This window comes from Lithobates pipiens, unplaced genomic scaffold (genome assembly GCF_037356315.1).
Source record: "Lithobates pipiens isolate NorthernLeopardFrog02 unplaced genomic scaffold, aLitPip1_a1.2 Scaffold_16, whole genome shotgun sequence".
NCBI classification, from domain to species: domain Eukaryota; kingdom Metazoa; phylum Chordata; class Amphibia; order Anura; family Ranidae; genus Lithobates; species Lithobates pipiens.
This window is the reverse complement of record NW_027507748.1, coordinates 190,092,532-190,113,953: the sequence shown is the minus strand read 5'-3', so window position 1 is coordinate 190,113,953 and position 21,422 is coordinate 190,092,532. Positions and strand designations below refer to the sequence as shown.

At 43.8% G+C, this 21,422-nt stretch overlaps 1 protein-coding gene across 1 annotated transcript in view; it reads left to right on the top strand.

The window, feature by feature from the left end:
• The window catches only part of GPR143 (G protein-coupled receptor 143), a 127,537-nt gene extending 106,447 nt beyond the window's left edge, over positions 1-21,090 (top strand). The window contains exon 9 of the mRNA XM_077480838.1: positions 20,671-21,090. Within this exon, the coding sequence (XP_077336964.1) occupies positions 20,671-20,786 (116 nt within the window). The 3' untranslated portion in view covers positions 20,787-21,090. The remainder of the gene's footprint in view (positions 1-20,670) is intronic.
• Positions 21,091-21,422: the final 332 nt, after the last annotated feature.

Genomic DNA, 21,422 nt, shown 5'->3' with positions numbered 1-21,422 from the left:
ATCAAATCAATATTTGATATGACCGCCCTTTACCTTCAAAACAGCATAAATTCTTCTCGGTACACTTGCACACAGTTGTTGAAGGAATTTGGCAGGTAGGTTGCTCCAAACATCTTGGAGAACTAACCACAGATCTTTTGTGGATGTAGGCTGCCTTACATCCTTATGTGTCTTCATAACAGTTAAGATCAGGGTTCTTTGGGGGCCAAACCATCACTTCCAGGACTCCTTGTTCTTTTTTACACTGAAGATACTTCCCATTGACATTGGCTGTACGTTTGGGGTCATTGTCCTGCTGCAGAACAAATTTGGGGCAAGTCACATCCCTCCTTGATTTTGACTCATCAGTCCACTTGTTGCCATTTTTCTGCACATAATTAAGTTGCTTAGCCTTGTTTCTATATGAGGAAAGGCTTTTTGGCCGCAATTCTTTCATGAAGACCACTTCTGGACAGATTTCTCTGGAAAGTAGATGGGTGCACTAGGTTCACACTGGTTTCTGCCAGCTGATGGCACTGCTGGACATCTTCCAATGTCAGACGAATAAGCATGATCTGCCTTTCATCAGCTGCATTGTTTCCTTGGTCGACCACTGTGTCTGCGGTTCTCATCATTGCCTGATCAATAGTGTCCTCAATGCTGAAAAATACAGGCAGGTACTTATCCATTGTGCCATACCATCAGGTAGATATTTGATTGGACTCAATGGTATTCTGCAGCTGAACAATGACTCAAACAGGGCCGTTTTTAAGGCAGGGCAAAAGGGGCAGCTACCCTGGGCCCTGTCATTGTTCTGGGGCCCAAAGCAGCTACTTCATACTTGCCAACTATCCTGGTTTAAATTCCCTCGCTCCTTGAGGGTTTAGTCCTGTGCTGTGTCCCAATATCTCAATGTGAAGTGCTGCTACTAATGCTGTCCAGCTCTACCCTATTGTTGTGTACAGATGACTCACCTGCAGACCCTGTGTTTACATGTAAATTACCAGCATTCATATGTAAATAGAGGCGGCCGGCGGCATTGATATGTATATCATGCCCCCCTGAGGTCATATGCACAGTAATCTCTAACAACCAATCAACAAGCAGAAATCATGTGCTGTAACCTCTAGCAACTAACCAGTGAGCTGTAATGTGTTCTGTAACCTCTAGCAACCAGTCAGTGAGCGGTCATGATACACTGTAACCTCTGGCAACCAATCGCAAACGCTGCCTGATCTGATTCAGTAAACTGATTTTGAGTCTAGCTGCTATTTATTGTATGTCAGGTGGAGAGTGAAACTGCATGGGGGGGGGGGGGGGGGGTAAGAAAAGTTTTGCCCAGGGTCCAATCAATATTAAAGATGGCCCTGGACTCAAACATATGGCCAATGTCACTAGGAACTATGCATGCCAGCATAAAGAAGAACAAGGAGTCCTGGAAGTGATGGTTTGGCCCCACAAAGCCCCGATCTCAACAGCAAGTCTGTCTAGGATTACATGAAGAAACAGAAGGATTTGATGCAGCCTTCATTCACAGAAGATCTTTGGTTAGTTCTCCAAGATGATTGGAATAAGCTACCTACCAAGTTCCTTCAAAGGCTGTGTGCAAGTGTACTTAGAAGAATTGAGCCAAATGGTAGTCACACCAAATATTGTATTGATTTAGATTCTTCTTTTGTTCATTTACTTTTATTACTTACATTTTGTAAATGTAAAAAATAAACAATTAAAATATATTTTTTAAAGCATTCTTACTTTACAGCATTTCTTTACACCTGCCTAAAAGTTTGCACAGTACAGTATATGGAATGATATTATATATATATACTGTATATGAATGCTATAGGGAGAGATTTATGTACTTGTATTGTTTTAAATTGTGGAGTTCAGAGTGCCTTTATTCAACATTTTAATGCATTTTCACCTTTATCAAAAGTTAATCAAAATTGTGTCTTTGACGAGTTAAAACATTTTTGGGGGGGAAATGAATGTCTGTTCTTCTTTGATTGCATTGTGAAAAAGAATATGTTTTTTTTTTTTTCTAAAAAAGTAGCTGTGTTATAAGTTACGACTTTCCAAAAAGATCAGAGGGGTTATTTTTACAACCTGAAGTCATCAAAATAAAAGTTGTTTTTTACCGTTAAATTGATGTTTCTCCTTTATTCAATTCATATTAAATAGAAAACTTTTCGATATTTTACTTTATTGAGAATCCAGCAGAGGTAGAGACACCTACACTCAGGTGTGCAATGATCATGCCTGCTGGAGTGCAGGATCAAACCACCACATAAACCATATGAAACTGGTGCTTTAAACACATGGAAATCAATTTTGAGGGAATTTGTTTTAATTCTGATATGATTTGAAAGGTGTTCACGGAGCCTTCAAAGTGAAGGTATTGACTGGAAATGTAGAATGTATGGACAACCTATTTGAATGCATAAAATTATTATTTTATAAAAACTATACTATTTACTCTAATTACTGTATAACATTTTGCTCATGCTGTACTACAAACTTTATGCAGTATTGCTTTTATGCGAGATCTATACAAGCGAAAGCAATGGTGCACATAGATTACTCCTGCAAGCAAGTTTTACCTCCCTTCTAAAGCTTACCTATTTTATAGTACAAGCCTTTTTTTCTTTGGTACCACATGGCCAGAGTCTGTCCAGGAGCTCACGTCAGTTGTTTTGTTTTTGCATGCCAACACCATAATTGAGTTCATCTATGAACGAAGCTTTATCTTGGCACGGATTGCCCTAAGGCCGCGTACACACGCGGGGACTGTTCGCCCAACTTTGTCCGCTGAACAGTGTTTCGGCGGACAGTCCGCTCGTGTGTGGGCTTCAGCGGACAGTTTCAGCGGACAGTCTGACGAACAAAGTTTTTCGGAAATTCCGTAAAACTGTCCGCTGAAACTTGGTTTGAGCGGACAGTCCGCCCGTGTGTAGGCTTGTTCGTCAAACTAAGTTCCGCGCATGCTCAGAAAGGATTTACACGTGGAAGGTTGCATTGCAGTGTATAGGACGTCGTATTTCTAGTCCCGTCGTACGTGCCGTTCACGTCATCGCGCAAGTTTCAGCGGACTGTTCGTTCGTCGTGTGTGGCCAAGTCCGTCCATGCTAATTTTGAGCGGACTGTCCGCTCAAACTGTTTGACGAACAAAGTTGGGCGAACAGTCCCCGCGTGTGTACGTGGCCTAAGTGCTCAGTCATACTATGTACAGAGAACTACGTTTCTCCACACTGAATAGACAGAAGTCACCACTATGTGCCCTGTTCACACCCCATCCACACGACAATCCTTCCTTTGGAGGGACAGTCAATTTAAAACCAAATCTCCTAATATAGCTATTTCCTCCTCGCTTGTCCCAGTTTTTGGTTTGATGAATAGGCCCTCATTAACAAATCTACCACTTAACAATGAAAAGTTTAATATCCCACTAAATTTTTCAGCAAACCTCCAAATTATTGTGTTTTCTATTTTTATGATTATATAACTGAAGCCCCATACACCCTATCAGATTTTTTGCTGATTTTTTCCTTCAGATTTACCAAAACCATGTAGTGCAAGGGCCTGCCTGATTGCATACAAATTGAAGCTTCTAAGGTTTGACCTCATATTATATGGTTTTGGTAAATCTAAAGGAAAAAAATCAGCAGAAAATCTCAGTGTGTGTATGGGGCTTTAGAGTTATCCCTTTTCCTATATACATTTGGCCTTAGGCTGGATTCACACCTATGCATTTTTAGTGCTTTATGCATTTTGCAGATTTGCTCTACAGAACGTATTCCATAGGAAACAATGTTAAATGGACTGTAGTGCAAATCTGCAAAATGCAAAAAGCGCCAAAAATGCATAGGTGTGAATCAGACCTTAAAGTGTCCCTGTTCCCCATCTCGTTGGCAGTATGCGTATCATATTGTTACAAGTATAATCTATCCAAAAATAAATACAACATTTATATACTCTGCTTATATAGGGCTTATGATCCTTTATGCTTTTTATAGAGTACATTTAGATAAGTTATATTAAATGTCTATGTGGCTATGTAACACAGGTGCTTATAATTTTAAACAACGAAAGATGCTTTATAAAATCTGATTTTAATTATGTATATTTTTTTCCATCCACTCATATAAAAAGTGACTGAATAGAAATAACAATTTCAGTGACATTTCATTGTTTTTGCCTAGTTACAGAAAAGCCCAGATACACTGTGATTGATTTAATAAGGAATGGAGCAAGTTCATTTTGCATGCTGAAATATTTACTTAGCTTAGCGTATGAGGTAAAGCTGTGCTGACTGTGCAAAAACCCTGTTTTCTTTTAAATATACTATTGAAATTTTAAGCTACACATTTGTTCCAATATTTTTAATATTCAAAATTTCGAAACAAAAATATTGCAGTGTAATTAAAAACACATTTCTGCTAAGTGGCACTTTTTCTCATCGACCAAGCTTTTGAAACAGTCAAATTTTACTCCGAAACAGCTGTGTAATAATGGTATATTTTCAGCAACTCTGCCTGCTGTAATTTATACTCCTAAATATGCACTTTCAGGTTTATCAAAGCATATCTGAAGTCAGAAAAAAGTAATTTAAGTTACCAAGCCTGCCCCCCCAGCGATTCAGCTTGGCAAGTTTGTAGGCATTTTCTGACCCAAGTCCTGTGGTTGAGTCAACAAAACTGTGAGTGAGTGGCTTCGCTGACTGTTGGAAGGCAACATGGTTTGATATAATATTTCTGGAGTTTTATTTTCTGATTATTAATGAAGTGGACATCGGTATCCTAAGGAACAAACTCTCAGCCATAGCTTCAGAGAGTAAGTGGGGCCTTGTTACTCAGAGAGCGATTGGTGACAACTAGCGTTGTACCGATACAACTTTTTTAAGACCGAGTACAAGTACCGATACATTTTTTCAAGTACTCACCGATACCGATTACCAATACGTTTTTTTTATGTCATGTGACAGTGGTGCGTGTGTCAGTAGTTTTTTGTTTTTTACAATTTTATTTTTTACAATTCATTTTTTAAATTCTTTTTTACAATTTATTTTGTTATGTTTTTTTTACAATCCTTTCTATTTTTTTAAGGGGGGGCAGTGTCAGTGTGTTTTTTTATTTTATTTTTTATTATTCTTTACAATTAATTTGTTTTTATTATTTATCGCAATTCTTTTTTTTTTTTTTTTATTAGCCCTGTTAGGGGGGGTTGGTAAGATATCAGGGATCTTAACAGACCCCTGACATCTCCCCTTTGAGACATGGAAAGGGATTGAGGACACATGTTTCCCAGTCCCCTTCTCAACAGCCTCAGCTGCACTGAAAATTAATGGAGAGGAGACAGAGGCTCCTCTCCATTCATAAACTGAAGCATCATAAACACAGGTTATGATGTTTCAGTTATGTGAATGGACAGAGTCAGTTATCACTGACTGTTCATTCGGAAAAAGAAGGAGCCAGATTTACCTCCACTCTCCACCCTGAAAGATTGAGGGGGCGGAGGAGGAGTACGGAGGGGGACACGGAGGAAAACAAAATGCCACGTTTTGAGTTTGCGAAAAGGCATGTGGGAGACTCCCAAAATGTATGGAGGAAGGTGCTTTGGTCTGATGAGACTAAAATTGAACTTTTTGGCCATCAAAGACAACACTATTTCTGGCGCAAATCCAACACATCATATCACCCAAAGAACACCATCCCATGTTTTTCAGCAGTCGGAACTGGGAAACTGGTCAGAGTTGAGGGAAAAACCGATTGTGCTAAATACAGGGATATTCTTTAGCAAAACCTGTACCACTCTGTGTGTGATTTGAGGCTAGGATGGAGGTTCACCTTCCAGCAGGACAATGACCCCAAACCCACTGCTAAAGCAACACTTGAGTCATTTAAGGGGAAACATGTAAATGTGTTGGAAGGCCTAGTCAAAGCCCAGACCTCAATCCAATAGAAAATCTGTGGTCAGACTTAAAGATTGCTGTTCACAAGTGCAAACCATCCAACTTGAAGGAGCTGGAGCAGTTTTGCAAGGAGGAATGGGCATAAATCCTAGTGGTAAGATGTGGCAAGCTCATAGAGACTTATCCAAAGTGACTTGGAGCTGTGATAGCCACAAAAGGTGGCTCTACAAAGTATTGACTTTAGGGGGGTGAATAGTTATGCATATTGACTTTTTCTGTTATTTTGTCCTATTTGTTGTTTGCTTCACAAAAAAAACATCAAAGTTGTGGGTATGTTCTGTATACACCAATCCCCGCCGATTGTGAGCTTCTCTGCGTCTTTTGGCTATTTTTTTTTGGCCGCACTCAGGCATTCTCGTCGGCTTTTGGCCAGTCTCGGCCACTCCCGCATGCAGCTGAAAGCTGCCGAGAATGGACGAGTGCGGCTGAAAATAGGCGAAAGCCACCGAGAACGACCGAGAGCTACCGAGCGCCGCCGAGATACTCAGGACATCCGCTCTGTATCTCGGCGATGCCATTTTTAAATGCCAAGCCTGTAACGACACTGACATGGCTGCAAATGACTGACAAGGCTGCAATGCAAGGCTGCAAATGACAAACAAGACTGCAATGCATGGCTGCAAATGACTGACAAGGCTGCAATGCATGGCTGCAAATGACTGACAAGGCTGCAATGCATGGCTGCAAATGACTGACAAGGCTGCAATGCAAGGCTGCAAAAGACTGGCAAGGCTGCAAAAGACTGACAAGGCTACAAATGACTGACAAGGCTGCAATGCAAGGCTGCAAAAGACTGACAAGGCTACAAATGACTGACAAGGCTGCAATGCAAGGCTGCAAATGACTGACAAGGCTGCAATGCAAAGCTGCAAATGACACTGACAAGGCTGCATTGATGGGCATTTAAATGTAAGTTTTGTTCCCTGAACTTCCTTCCTAAAAGTTTTTTCCCTTAAAATCCCCTCCTAAACTTGGGGTGCGTGTTATACGCCGGCGCATGTTATACGGCAATAAATATGGTAACCACTTGCCGCTCTTGTTCTGGGTGGACATCATATGACGGCCTCCCAGAATGACCGCTCTCGTGCTCCATGTTGGTAGGACACGGTGCAACCCCAATCTGTGTAAAGAGACGCGGCCACAGCTCATTAACCATGTGATTGGCTGTGTCCAATCACAGCCGGTCACATATAAACAGGGAGATGTCGGTAATCAGTGCTCCTCGTCTCACACTGACAGAGTGTGTGTGAGGAGATGAGAGCCGATCAGTAGCATCTCCTCACAGAGGATGTAATCTGTGCCCTGATTACAATTAAGTGCCCACCAGTGCCAGAAATGCCACTGTCAACAATCAGTGCCAAACAACAATTGGCACCAATCTGTGCCCACAAGTGCCAGCAATCAGTGCCCACAAGTGCCTGCAATCAGTGGCCATCAGTGCTGGCTATCAGTGCTGCCCATCAATGCCAATCACTGCTGCCCATCAATGCCCATCAGTGCCACCCATCAATGCCCATCAGTGCTGTCTATGTGCCACATATCTGTGCCCACCAGTGCTGCCTATCTGTGCCCAGTGCCACCTATCAGTGCACATCAGTGCCACCTATCAGTGCCCATAAGTGCGGCATATTTGTCCATCCTCATCAGTGCTGGCTCTTCAGTGCCCATAAATGCCACCTCATCAGTGCCCATCAGTGCAGCCTATCTGTGCCAATCAGTGCTGCCCCACCAGCGCCTCAGTGAAGGAGAAAAATTACTTATTTACAAAATTTACTGACAGAAAGTAAGAAAATTATAATTTTTTCACAATTTTTGGCCTTTTTTTAAGGAAAAAAAACCAGGAGTGATTAAATACCACCAAAAGAAAGGTCTATCTGTGTGAAAAAAATTATAAAAATTTCACATGGTTACAGTGTAGCATGACCCGCGCAATCGTCATTCAAATTGTGACAGTGGTGAAAACTGAAAAATGGCTTTGGCAGGAAGGGTGTGTAAGTGCCTAATATTGAGGCGGTTAAATGATGCAAATCCTCAAACAATCCATGTTAATTCCAGGTTGTGAGGCAACAAAACACAAAAAAATGCCAAGGGGGTGAATTCTTTTGCAAGGCACCGTATGCAGCAGTACAAAACAACAAAAAGAGGGTGCACCAGCCTTGCACATTACCTTAAAGCGTTTGTTAATACAGAACGGATAGTGCAAACGACTGAAAGTGATACACTTTTTATTAATGAATAAAAATAAGTAATATACTCATATGAATAAATAAGAAGCAAATATTGCCAGATTAACAACACTTAGTCTATAATGAGGGAAGTGTCCTTAGATGTCCAGCAGGGCTTACACATTTCCAGAGGTAGCCCCCTTTCTTCAGAGCTGGACCTGAGGAAGAGGGGCTACCCCTGGAAATGTTTAAGCCATACTGGATACCTAAGGACACTTCCCACATAATAGGCTAAGTGTTTTTGATTTGGTGACATTTACTTTTTGTATATTTATATGCCTGTTGACTCACTTCATTTGTGAGCATATTACCTATTTTCATTCAATAATAAACAGTGTATTAAGGTAGTGCACAATGCTGGTGCACCCTCTTTTTGTTGTTGTTATAGTGTTGCGTTAGGAGCAAAGGACAGGGTCAGGCTCTAGACCATGGCACCTTGTTGTCATTTGCATATCAAAGTAAGCTGTGTTTTAGGGCTTCTGGGGTGCTCAGAGATAAATCTAGCTGTGACCTTTTCTCCCTAAAAAAGCTAGTAGCAGTTATCTTGTGATGGCTATTTTGAGGCAGGACTTTTACTTTTACTCAATCCTAACACCTAACACTCAGATGTTAACCTAACCAGTAAGTAAAAAAATAATAAACTAAACTTAACCTTTATACTTTACCCACATATGCTTACCCCAAACCTGGAACATATGCTAACACTAAGGGCTAAGCTACTTGGGCAATTTTTATCACTGAATAATTTAACCACTTACTGGCAATTACCTTATTGATAAGCATGTTGGTGACTAGGGATGAGCTTCGTGTTCGAGTAACATCCGTTTGACTCGAACAACGGCTGTTCGCCCGTTCGGCGCATTCCGAACGTTATGGGCCGTTCGCGCCAAATTCGTGTGGTGCTCACGGCCCACAATGCACTGCGCCATCGCAGTGCATTGCTGGCTCATGATTGGCCAAGCATGCACTGTGCCCCCGCATGCTTGGCCAATCACAGCGCCGGCAGTGAGGAGAGCCATGATTGGCCCCAGGCAGGATGCCTGTGGCCAATCATAGCTCAGGCTGTGTAGTACACGCCCCACATTATATAAGGCCGCCAGCTCGGCAGCCTTGTGTAGTGTGTTGGCGTCTGTAGGAGTTAGTGGGTGTTTTGTGTACCTTCAACACAGTATACACCGATCGTTATCGGCCGATTTTGCGTCCTTGCTCTTCTGTAGTGGTTGTTGTCTGCGTGCCCTGACCGCAGTATACACCGCTATATCCACCTATATAGCTAGCTATATTTCTCTTTTTTAATAGAGCTTGCAGTCAGTTGTAGGAGATTGTGCGTGCTGTCTTCGTGCCCTGAACCCAGTATACACCGCTATATCCACCTATATAGCTAGCTATCGTGCTCTTTTTAAATAGAGCTTGCAGTCAGTTGTAGAAGATTGTGCGTGCTGTCTGCGTGCCCTGAACCCAGTATACACCGCTATATCCACCTATATAGCTAGCTATCTTGCTCTTTTTAAATAGAGCTTGCAGTCAGTTGTAGGAGATTGTGCGTGCTGTCTGCATGCCCTGAACCCAAAATACACCGCTATATCCACCTATATAGCTAGCTATCTTGCTCTTTTTAAATAGAGCTTGCAGTCAGTTGTAGGAGATTGTGTGTTCTGTCTGCGTGCCCTAACCACAGTATACACCGTTATATCCACCTACATAGCTCTTCTCTAATTGAGCCATCTGCCATCTGCAGGAGTTAGTGGAAGTTGTGTGTGCCTCCAGCACAATATACACTACCCAATTGCTGGTTTTCCCAACTCCCTTCAGGCCATTACCATGTCTGGAAGGCCAGCAAGGAGAGGCAGATAGGCGCAAACTGATAAAAGAGGGCAAGCAGGCTCTGTGTCTAGAGACAACAGTGCTGGTCGTGGACGCGGTGCATCGTCATCATCAGCACGTGGCCATGGGACACGCTTGTCCTTCTTTTCGTCAGCTGGACATGTTGAGCCGCAACATGCCAACGACTTGGTAGAGTGGATGACCAAGCCCTCTTCATCCTCCTCATCCTCTCTCACCCAGGCTCAGGGTACTAGCAAAGCAGCTGCCAACGCATCGTCTTCCCTCCTCTCAATGTCATCATCAGTGACTCCTTCCCTAGACCCACCACGTCCTCCTGAGGAGTCTCCTGAACTCTTTGAGCACAGTGTTGGGTACATGCTCCAGGAGGATGCCCAGTGTTTTGTAGGCTCTGATGATGATACTCAGCTAGTGAGAGGGGATGCTCAAGAAGGACAGCAATCTGGCAGTCATGTTCCACAAGCTGCAGCATACTGCCAGGTTTGCTCCAGTGATGAAGAGGGAGGGGATGATGAGGGCTCTGACTCCACGTGGGTGCCTGGTAGGAGAGAGGAGGAGGAGGAGAGGGGGCGGCACATGTTCAATGAGGCAGGATGCCCTCCGGGGGCCAGCTTAGGGGCAGCACACAGACTGAATCACACCGCAGTGCTCCGCCTGTGCAGGGCACTGCCTCTGCACGTTATTCTAAAAGTTCTTTGGTGTGGGCCTTTTTTGAGACGCGTGCATCAGATCGCACCGCTGCTATTTGCAACATATGTCTCAAGCGTATCTCGCGTGGACAAAACATCAGCCGCTTGGGCACCACATGCTTGACCAGACATATGTTGACCTGCCATGCAGCTCGTTGGCAAGCGTACCTCAAAGATCCACACCAAAGAACAAAGCGGACCTTTCCTTGCTCCTCATCAGCTGGGATCTCCAACCCCACTAGACCTTCAGTCCTCTCTGAAACCTGCTCTGAGAGGAATGAAGGTGTAGAATTAGGTGTGTCACAGCCAAGTGCTTCCGGGCACTCTGCTAGCAGTACACCCATGTCCCATTATAGCAGGCAAATGTCCCTGCCCCAGCTGCTGGACCGACGAAAGAAGTTCACTCCCAGCCATCCACATGGCCCAGCGGTTGAATGCTAGCTTGGATAAATTGCTAGCACTTCAACTGCTGCCTTTTCAGTTGGTAGACTCGGCCCCCTTCCGTGAGTTTGTACAATGTGCGGTTCCTCAGTGGCAGGTCCCCAAACGCCACTTTTTCTCACGGAAGGCGATTCCGGCTCTCTACCGGCATGTGGAAGGCAATGTCCTTGCCTCGTTGGACAGGGCGGTCAGCGGTAAGGTGCATATTACCGCTGACTCATGGTCCAGCAGGCATGGACAGGGACGTTACCTGTCTTTCACGGCCCATTGGGTCACTCTTCTGGCAGCTGGGAAGGATGCAGGACAAGTTGCAGTAGTGTTGGAGGTTGTTCCGCCACCACGCCTCCAAAATGCTACTATTGGTTGTGACACACCTCTCTCCTCCACCCCCTCCTCTTCTTCTTCCTCCATGGCCTCTTCCAGTGCTCTGTCCTCAGAACCAGCGGTGCTCCGTAGGCGTTCCAGGGGCTAGGCAAGTACGCAGGCAAAACTATGCCATTCCGTGCTTGCGCTGGTTTGTTTGGGGGACACTGGGGCGGATGTTTTGTCAGCTCTGCAGGGGCAGGAATGGTGGTTTGCGACAATGGCACCAACCTCCTCTCCTCCCTCCGACAGGGACAACTGACCCATGTGCCCTGTGTAGCTCACGTCCTTAACCTTGGGGTGCAGCGGTTCTTGGGCAGGTACCCGGGCTTACAGGATGTCCTGAAGCAGGCCAGAAAAGTCTGTGTGCATTTCCGCCAATCATTTAATGCCTGTGCTCGGCTGGCTGAGCTCCAAAAGGAGTTGAACCTGCCCAAGAACCGCTTTATATGTGACATGCCCACCAGGTGGAACTGAACGTTGGCCACGCTGCAGCGGCTGCACATGCAGCAGAGGGCCATCAATGAGTACCTGTGCGACTACGGGACCAGGACAGGGTCAGGGGAGCTTGGTTTTTTCTCACCACGCCAGTGGGGCATGATCAGGGATGCATGCACTGTCCTGTCACCGTTTGAGGAGGCCACAAGGATGGTGAGCAGTGACAGTGCATGCATCAGTGACACTGTACCTCTTGTCCACCTCTTGGAGCATACGCTGAGTGGAATAATGGACAGGGCACTTGAGGCAGAACAGAGGCAGGAAGAGGAGGACTTCCTTGCCTCTCAAGGCCCCCTTTATCCAGACAGTGTTCCTGCTGTGCCACCCATCACACAGGAAGAGTATGAGGAGGAGGAGGAGGATGATTGTGTCAGCATGGAGGTGGAGGCTGGCACTCAGCATCAGCAGCAGCAGCAGTCTTGTAGGGATGATTTACAGTCCCAAGAAACCCATGGACTTGTACGTGGCTGGGAGGAGGTAGCTTCGGATCATGTTGTCCTTAGTGACCCAGAGGACTCCGGACCGAATGGCTCAGCTAACCTACACTGCATGGCCTCCCTGATCCTGCAAAGCCTGCGGAAGGATCATCGTATTCTTTGGATCAAGGAGAGGGACCATTACTGGCTGGCCCCTCTCCTTGATCCACGGTACAAGGGTAAGGTTGCCGACCTTATCTTGCTGTCGCAGAGGGAGCAGAGGATGAGACATCTCCGGGAGGCATTGCAGAAAGGTCTGTGCAAGCGTTCCCAGAGACTGGGAGGTTACAAACTCCTGGTCCTGGACAACGTGTTGCTGAGGCATTGGTCAGAAGGAGCGGTGGAGAAGGTGGCTGTCTGTCCGATGCGTTCAGACAATTTTTTAGTCCGCAGTCCCAAAGTATGATCGGTTCCAGAAACCATCGGCAGCGTCTGATTTCCATGGTGCAGGAATACCTAGGGGCAAGGTCAGACTTGGGCACCTTCCCCACAAAAAATCCTCTGGCTTACTGGGTCTTGAGGATGGATCACTGGCCAAAGCTTGCACAGTATGCAATTGCTACTGGCCTGTCCTACATCCAGCGTTCTTTCGGAATGCACCTTCAGTGCTGCTGGTGGCTTTGTTACCGATCACAGGGTGCGCCTGTCCACCGACTCAGTTGATCGACTGACCTTCATCAAGATGAATCAGTCTTGGATCACCCACAGCTACCAAGCACCTGAAGCTGATGTAACCGAATAATTTTTTTTTAAATATCACATCCCTTCAAGACTGCCTATGCTGATGCTGAGTGACTGTCCTGTTATGTTGATTGTCTATCCTCTTCCTCCTCCGCTGATATGTTGGAAGAACATTTTTGGTTCTGGGTGATGCCACCAGCCCAATTTTTCAGCCCCTGTTTAACAGGGGCGTTTAATTACAATTTTTGATGCAATGCTTTGCAGCAGGGCTCATTCCTGCACCATAACTAGAGTATATGGGAGAGGTTGCAGTGTTGTGGCACCAGCACCAGTGCCGAAGGCCCAATTTTTCAGCCCCTGTTTAACAGGGGCGTTTAATTACAATTTTTGATGCAATGCTTTGTAGCAGGGCTCATTCCTGCACCACAACTAGAGTATATGGGAGAGGTTACAGTGTCGTGGCACCAGCACCAGTGCCTAAGGCCCAATTTTTCAGCCCCTGTTTAACAGGGGCATGTAATTACAATTCTTGATATAATATTTCACAGCAGGGCCCGTTCCTGTCCCCACCGAGAATAACTGTGAGGACTTATAGTGTTGTGGCACCAGAACCAGCACCACAACCACCAAAGGCCCAATTTTTCTACCACTGTTCAACAATGGCATGTAATTACAATTCTTGATATAATCGTTCACAGCAGGGCGCTCCAGCGCCCACCAAGAGTCACTTTGAGTGCTTACAATGTTGTAGCAAAACCAACACCTTGTTCCGCCATTTCTGCAGAGCATATAGGGCAGGCCCCTACTTTCAAACATCCAACTTACAAACATCTCCTACTTGCAAACGGAAGGAGACAACAGCAAGTGAGATGAAAAAAGACGGACGGCAAAACAAATTATACAGGGGTGATAACCCTTCCCTATGTTTTCCAAAAAGCTTAAAAATAGATTTTTTGACAGGAGCTACACTTTAAAAATGTACCAGTTGAAAATTCCAAACAGATTCTACTTAACACAACAAATCTACACAGTCCCTGTCTTGTTTGCACCGCCTGTATACTGCTGTTCTGAGTATATAGGGCCTGGGGGCCACACGTATTTCCTTTTTTTAATATGGGTACGGGGTTCCCCTTAATATCCGTACAAGACCCAAAGGGGCTGGTAATGGGCAGGGAGGGCTACACATGCCATTTTTCTCAATGATTTTCAACCATATTGCAGGAACCAGATATAACATTAAAACCGCAAGCAGTTTTAAATGACGTTATTTCCGTTAAATGTCATTTTGTGCAGCGACTGTTCTAAACACGGGAAACACGTGGCACTTCACAGGCATACTATAGACACCCCCCAGGCACGATATTTAAAGGAATATTTCATTTTTATTGTTTCACTGTAAGCATTATTAAAATTACTGCTCCCACAAAAACCTTTTTTTTGCATTGATATATGTCCCCTGCATATAAGCCTTTAAAATTAGCACTTTTGAGTTTTCATGTTCGTGTCCCATAGACTTTAATGGTGTTCGTGTATGTTCGTCCAATTTTTTTGCCTATTCGCAAGTTCTGATGTGAACTGAACCGGGGGTGTTTGGCTCATCCTAAAAAAGGAAGTAAACCCTGATGGGTTTACTTCCTCTTTGTCTCCCTTTCACTTTGTCTCCCTTTCACTTTAATCATCATTCAAATCAGTGCTCCCGCCAAAACTGCCATTTTTAAAAACATTTTAGGCATTGACCCATGTCCCCTGGGGCAGGAGCCAGGTCCCCAAACCCTTTTTTAGGACAGTATCTTGCATATTAGCCATTAAAATTAGCACTTTTAATTTCGAACGTTCGAGTCCCATAGACTTCAATGGGGTTCTAAAGTTCGTACGAATTTTCGGTGCGTTCGAAAGTTCTGGTGTGAACCGAACCGGGGAGTGTTCGGCTCATCTCTATTGGTGACCAGTTGCTCAATCATTTAGTAGCAAGCAATTTATATTGATACTTAACTCATAAAATAGCTAATTCTAATTTTACTGAGCATCTGACCTATCAGCACCAATGAACAACACAACCAAAATCTTAGAACAAAAAGGTCTTGGTGCCAAAAAAATTTAGCCAACTGAGGATATGGGGAACAACTTGCTACACTTTTTCTTGTGGGTCCTCCTTCTGCCACTGGTTAATACAATCACAATTTCATTAAAAACAAAATTAAAGTACAGAACTGCTAAGTGTATCTGACATAGTTCCCAGTTATATAGACAACTGTGGAATATTAATTAAAGAAGAAGCATCACCAGAACCTAATAATCTTTGTAGCACTTGGCCCATTCCAATTCATGGCAAAACTGTGCAATAAAATAAAATAAAATTCTGTTTCTGCTGGCTGTCAGCTCTGCCCCAGGCTGAATCCCAATTTATGGGTTTTCCTAGGGTGAGCCACAGCACTGTAGCTACCCCTCCCTTTCTCAGAGTTTCAAAAATATAATAGTAAAATGGATAATCATATTACTTACTATGGGGCAACAAACATAGTGTCTGCACTGGATTACCTCTGTCAGCAATATAAAAAAGGGATAATGCTCTTATAATTTAAAATGATAACCTCGCCTGTTGCTGTTATCTTAGCACAATGAACAGCAAGAATGTGGCAGAACGTTTTTCATGAGAATCTTTCTAGAGGTGTATCTATGCAAACTGCACATTTATTATTGCTGAGCAAGTCCCTCAAAGTGGATTTTTACTAGCAGATGGCGGATTGATCATACAACACTAGCAGCCCTGACTGATCATTTACACTTCTATTTGATTGTGTTGTGATTCAAGCTGACCCCTCTCCCTGATGTGCTATATGACAGCGCTGATCTCCAACATGCGCCTGCTGCCAGAGATGACAGCTGCCAGTAAATCTCCTTCTAAACAACGTGGGAAAACTGTGGTGGGGTGGGAGGAGGGGGGCAAGCTGTTGAATTTTGTGATCAACTCTCAAAAATAGTGTACACACGATCCGAAAATCATACGATTCTTCCTCGGACGACACTTTTTGTATGATATTCGGATCGTGTGTACGGGCCATAACCCTGGAACTGCAGCACTGATAAGAACAGGACAAGTGCTACACATACTGTGGAATTCAACAAGGATTTTGTAGTTTTTGTGACACTTTTTAAAAGTGGCTGTAACCCTAAAACAAATTCTCCTCTTCTTTTAAAGTATGATCAGTAGTATAGAGCTGTTGCAGAGTCAATTGTCCCTTTCTTTGATCTAAGATACCTGGTTGATCCTGCCTGTTCCTGTGTCTCCCTGTGTGTGCTGACCACGGTAATCATGGCTGCTGATCCATGATACTGTGGTCAGTTTACATTCCTCCATCATCTCATTGTATGTACACAGTCTCTCCTCTTCTCCCCCTCCCTTCATTTTATAGTGTGTGAATGCCGATCTCCTCCCCACCCCTCTCCTCTCCCCCTTCCTCTGTTCCGATGTAATATAAAACACAATTACTTGTATCCTCTCAGTTTTAGCAAGATATTCATTACAGTATGTCAGTTTTTTAAATTCTAATCATAAATACCTTTTTGCACAGCTTCTCTGTGCGGTAACATGCTGCTGTTCTTAGATTGAGGAAGGAGCGCAGCGTGAAATCAGGTGATTGCACAGAGGAGCTGTGCAGAAAGCTACAGTATTTAGGATTATAATTTAAAAGACACACACACACACACACACACACTGCACTTTATATCTTGCTAAAACAGAGAGGATACAAGTAATTGTGTTATGTGACTTTACAACCTCTTTAACTTTGCACTGGTGGTTCTTATGTACTGGTTAAAAGGTGTGAATAGAAGCAATGCCAGTTAACAATGTGGACACACCCTATTTAGCTTTATAATGTACACTAGAAAATATTTGCCTAATTTCTCATTAGAAATAAAGTAAATATAATATAATCCTAGCTGTGGAATGAACATTCCCAAATAATAGAATCCAAATTTGTGAGAATGAAATCAACCAATACCAATACTTTGAAGCAATCTGGGTTCTCTGCTCTTCTAGAAAAAAATTAACATACAATCTGGCATCTGGGCCAGTTAGAGCAGATTTAGGATATTTAATATTCCTAAAAGTTTTTATACAACTGATGCATTTTAGGGTGTGCAATCACTCTCTTTCTGAAATCCATTGCTATCTTCCAATAACAGATACAACTCCTCCCTACCAATTTTACATTCTGCTTATAATTACCTAAATCTTTGTAACAAAATGTAATTCACATTTGTAATGCAAACTGTTTTACTCTGCATTTTTGTTTTGTTTTGTATGTTTCTTATATTATTTTCTGTAATAAAAATGTCATGTTTAAAAAGAGGGTTTTGTTTTTATCCACAAGGTCAAGGGGTATCACCATTGATGATATCATTGTGCCCAGATACATACATGTTCCTGAGTAGGGATGAGCTTCGAGTTCGAGTCAAACTCATGTTCTACTCGAACATTGCCTGTTCGCCTATTCAGCGAACAGTGAACAATTTGGGCTGTTCGCAGCAAATTCGAAAAGCCGGAACACCCTATACAAGTCTATGGGAGAAATCTAAAGTGCTCATTTTATAGGGTAATATGCAGGTTACTGTCCTAAAAAGTGTTTGGGGACCCGGGTCCTGCCCCAGGGGACATGGATCAATGCAAAAAAAAGTTTTAAAAACGGCCGTTTTTTCAGGAGCAGTGATTTTAATAATGATTAAAGTCAAACAATAAAAGTGTAATATTCCTTTAAATTTCGTAGCTGGGGGGTATCTATAGTATGCCTGTGAAGGGGCGCATGTTTCTGGTGCTTAGAACTGTCCCTGCACAAAGTGTCATTTGTGCAGGAAAAAAAGTCTTTTAAAATCACTTGCGGCTAAATTGTCGGCTCCCCGTAATACAGAGAACACTCAATGAGTGTTCTCTGTATTAGCTGACAATTCATTCATTCATTGATTAAAAAAAAAAAAAAAAAAGCGTGGGGGTTACCCAAAATTCAATTACCAGGCCCTTCAGGTCTGACATGGATATTAAGGGGAACCCCGTGTCAAATTTAAAAAAAAAATTGACGTGGGGGTCCCCCCAAATATCCATACCAGACCCTTCAGGTCTGATATGGATATTAAGGGAACCCCGCATCAAATTTAAAAAAAAATTGACGTGGGGGTCCCCCTAAAAAGCCATACCAGACCCTTTATCCGAGCACGCAACCTGGCAGGCCGCAGGAAAAGAGGGGGAGACCAGAGAGCGGCCCCCCTCCCTCCTGAACCGTACCAGGCCACATACCCTCAACATTGGGAGGATGCTTTGGGGGTCTGTGACCCCTCAAAGCACCTTGTCCCCATGTTGATGAGGACAAGGGCCTCATCCTCACAACCCTGGCCGGTGGTTGTGAGGGTCTGCGGGCGGGGGGCTTATCAGAATCTGGAAGCCCCCTTTAACAAGGGGACCCCCAGATCCCGGCCCCCCCCCTGTTTGAAATGGTAAGGGGGTACAAAAGTACCCCTACCATTTCACAAAGAAAGTGTCAAAATGGTTAAATAAGACAAACACACTTTTGAAAAATTCCTTTATTAAAAATAAAAAAAATAAAAAAAAGATTCCAGCGGTGCTAATCCACTCTTGCTATCCAGCGACGGATCTCCGGGGTCCAGCGATGGATGATCATATCCAGCGACGGGGGATCTCTCAGTCCAGCGCTGTCCATACATCCTACTTCTGTCTCCACTGCGGAGACTGCGGAGATCCCAGCGCTAACGTTTCTTGTATTAGGAGGGCGGGGCCACCCGTCACCTGACCCCGCCCCTCTGACGCTGGAGAGGGAAGCCAGGGGTTCCCCAGTGACGTGTGGGTGACCCCGCCCCCTCTGATGTAACGCAGGTTTCCGTTACATCAGAGGGGGCGGGATCACCCACACGTCACTGGGGAACCCCTGGCTCCCTTCACCATCGTCAGAGGGGGCGGGGTTAGGTGACGAGTGGCCCCGTCCTCCTAATATAAGAAATGTCAGCGCTGGGATCTCTGCAGTCTCCGCAGTGGAGACAGAAGAAGGATGTATGGACAGAGCTGGACTGAGAGATCCCCCGTCGCTGGATATGATCATCCATCGCTGGACCCCGGAGATCCGTCGCTGGATAGCAAGAGTGGATTAGCACCGCTGGAATCTTTTTTTTTTTTTAATTTTTTTTTTTAATAAAGGAATTTTTCAAAAGTGTGTTTGTCTTATTTAACCATTTTGACACTTTCTTTGTGAAATGGTAGGGGTACTTTTGTACCCCCTTACCATTTCAAACGGGGGGGCGGGATCTGGGGGTCCCCTTGTTAAAGGGGCTTCCAGATTCTGATAAGCCCCCCGCCTGCAGACCCTCACAACCACCGGCCAGGGTTGTGAGGATGAGGCCCTTGTCCTCATCAACATGGGGACAAGGTGCTTTGAGGGGTCACAGACCCCCAAAGCATCCTCCCAATGTTGAGGGTATGTGGCCTGGTACGGTTCAGGAGGGAGGGGGGGCGCTCTCTCGTCCCCCCCTCTTTTCCTGCGGCCTGCCAGGTTGCGTGCTCGGATAAAGGGTCTGGTATGGATTTTTAGGGGGACCCCCACGTCAATTTTTTTTAAATTTGATGCGGGGTTCCCCTTAATATCCATATCAGACCTGAAGGGTCTGGTATGGATATTTAGGGGGACCCCCACGTCAATTTTTAAAAAAAAATTGACACGGGGTTCCCCTTAATATCCATGTCAGACCTGAAGGGCCTGGTAATTGAATTTAGGGGAACCCCCACGCTTTTTATTTTTTTTTATTTTTTTATTAATGAATGAATGAATTGTCGGCTAATACAGAGAACACTCATTGAGTGTTCTCTGTATTACGTGGAGCCGACAATTTAGCCGCAAGTGATTTTAAAAGACTTTTTTTCCTGCACAAATGACACTTTGTGCAGGGACAGTTCTAAGCACCAGAAACATGCGCCCCTTCACAGGCATACTATAGATACCCCCCAGCTACGAAATTTAAAGGAATATTACACTTTTATTGTTTGACTTTAATCATTATTAAAATCACTGCTCCTGAAAAAACGGCCGTTTTTAAAACTTTTTTTTGCATTGATCCATGTCCCCTGGGGCAGGACCCGGGTCCCCAAACACTTTTTAGGACAGTAACTTGCATATTACCCTTTAAAATGAGCACTTTAGATTGTGAACGTTCGAGTCCCATAGACTTTAATAGGGTTCTAAAGTTCACACGAAGTTTAGGTCTGTTCGCAGGTTCTGGTGCGAACCGAACAGGGGGGTGTTCGGCTTATCCCTATTCCTGAGTTTGTTATAAGTATATTGTGATAAAATCAACATAAAACCTCAAATAATATTTCATTGTAATTATAAAAAATATGTTGACTTTCCTTCTGTATTTCAACAGAGTTTTTAAATCTGATGATAGCATGTATTATACATATTAATAGAAGACACTGCATATGAGTCAATTTTCTTTTGTTTTGCTAGGTTCTGAAGCTAGCACTATTGAAATCCACATATCCAGTGAACTTCCACACTTAGATGATATTGAAGCTGATGACGAATCAACGGAAAACGTTGAAAAACAAAAGCTGGTCAAATGATTATGAAACTGGGCTCTTCGCAGGTGCAGATCACACATTTTATGCCTATTGCACAAAGAACATCCTGCGTGACCACCCTAACTATCAAGACAGTGGAGGCATGCAAATCTCCAAAGAATATACTGGATTGCACAAAAAGGCATATTAAAAGTCAGATAATGTTCATACAATATTAGGGATGCTGATTTACTTAATTTGTGTTATAAATAGGCCTAAAAAATATAAACCTTGACTGTGATATGTGGCAAACTTGTGAACATAGCTGCCCAATCCAGCTAATAAACACATTGTGATGTTTATAGTAGTTGATGCATTAATTTCGCTTTTATGATATTTACAAAAGTTCTCATTCAGTGAACAAGGTTCAATTCAGAATTTCTAGCGGTATCGATAACTTGTGGTACAAATAACACCTATATGAAAATACTGTGATGATTATTGGTAAGGCATTTATAACGTACAGCACAGATGAGCAGTGTGAAGTATGTAATCTACTGCACATCTTACAGAAAGGAGAAGTTTGAAGTATGTAACGTCCAGCACAGTGGGGCGGCCTGGAGTATGTCACATTTAGCACAGTGTACAGAGTGGTATAGTTTTGATAATGTAACATACAGCACAGGCAGAATGGCAACA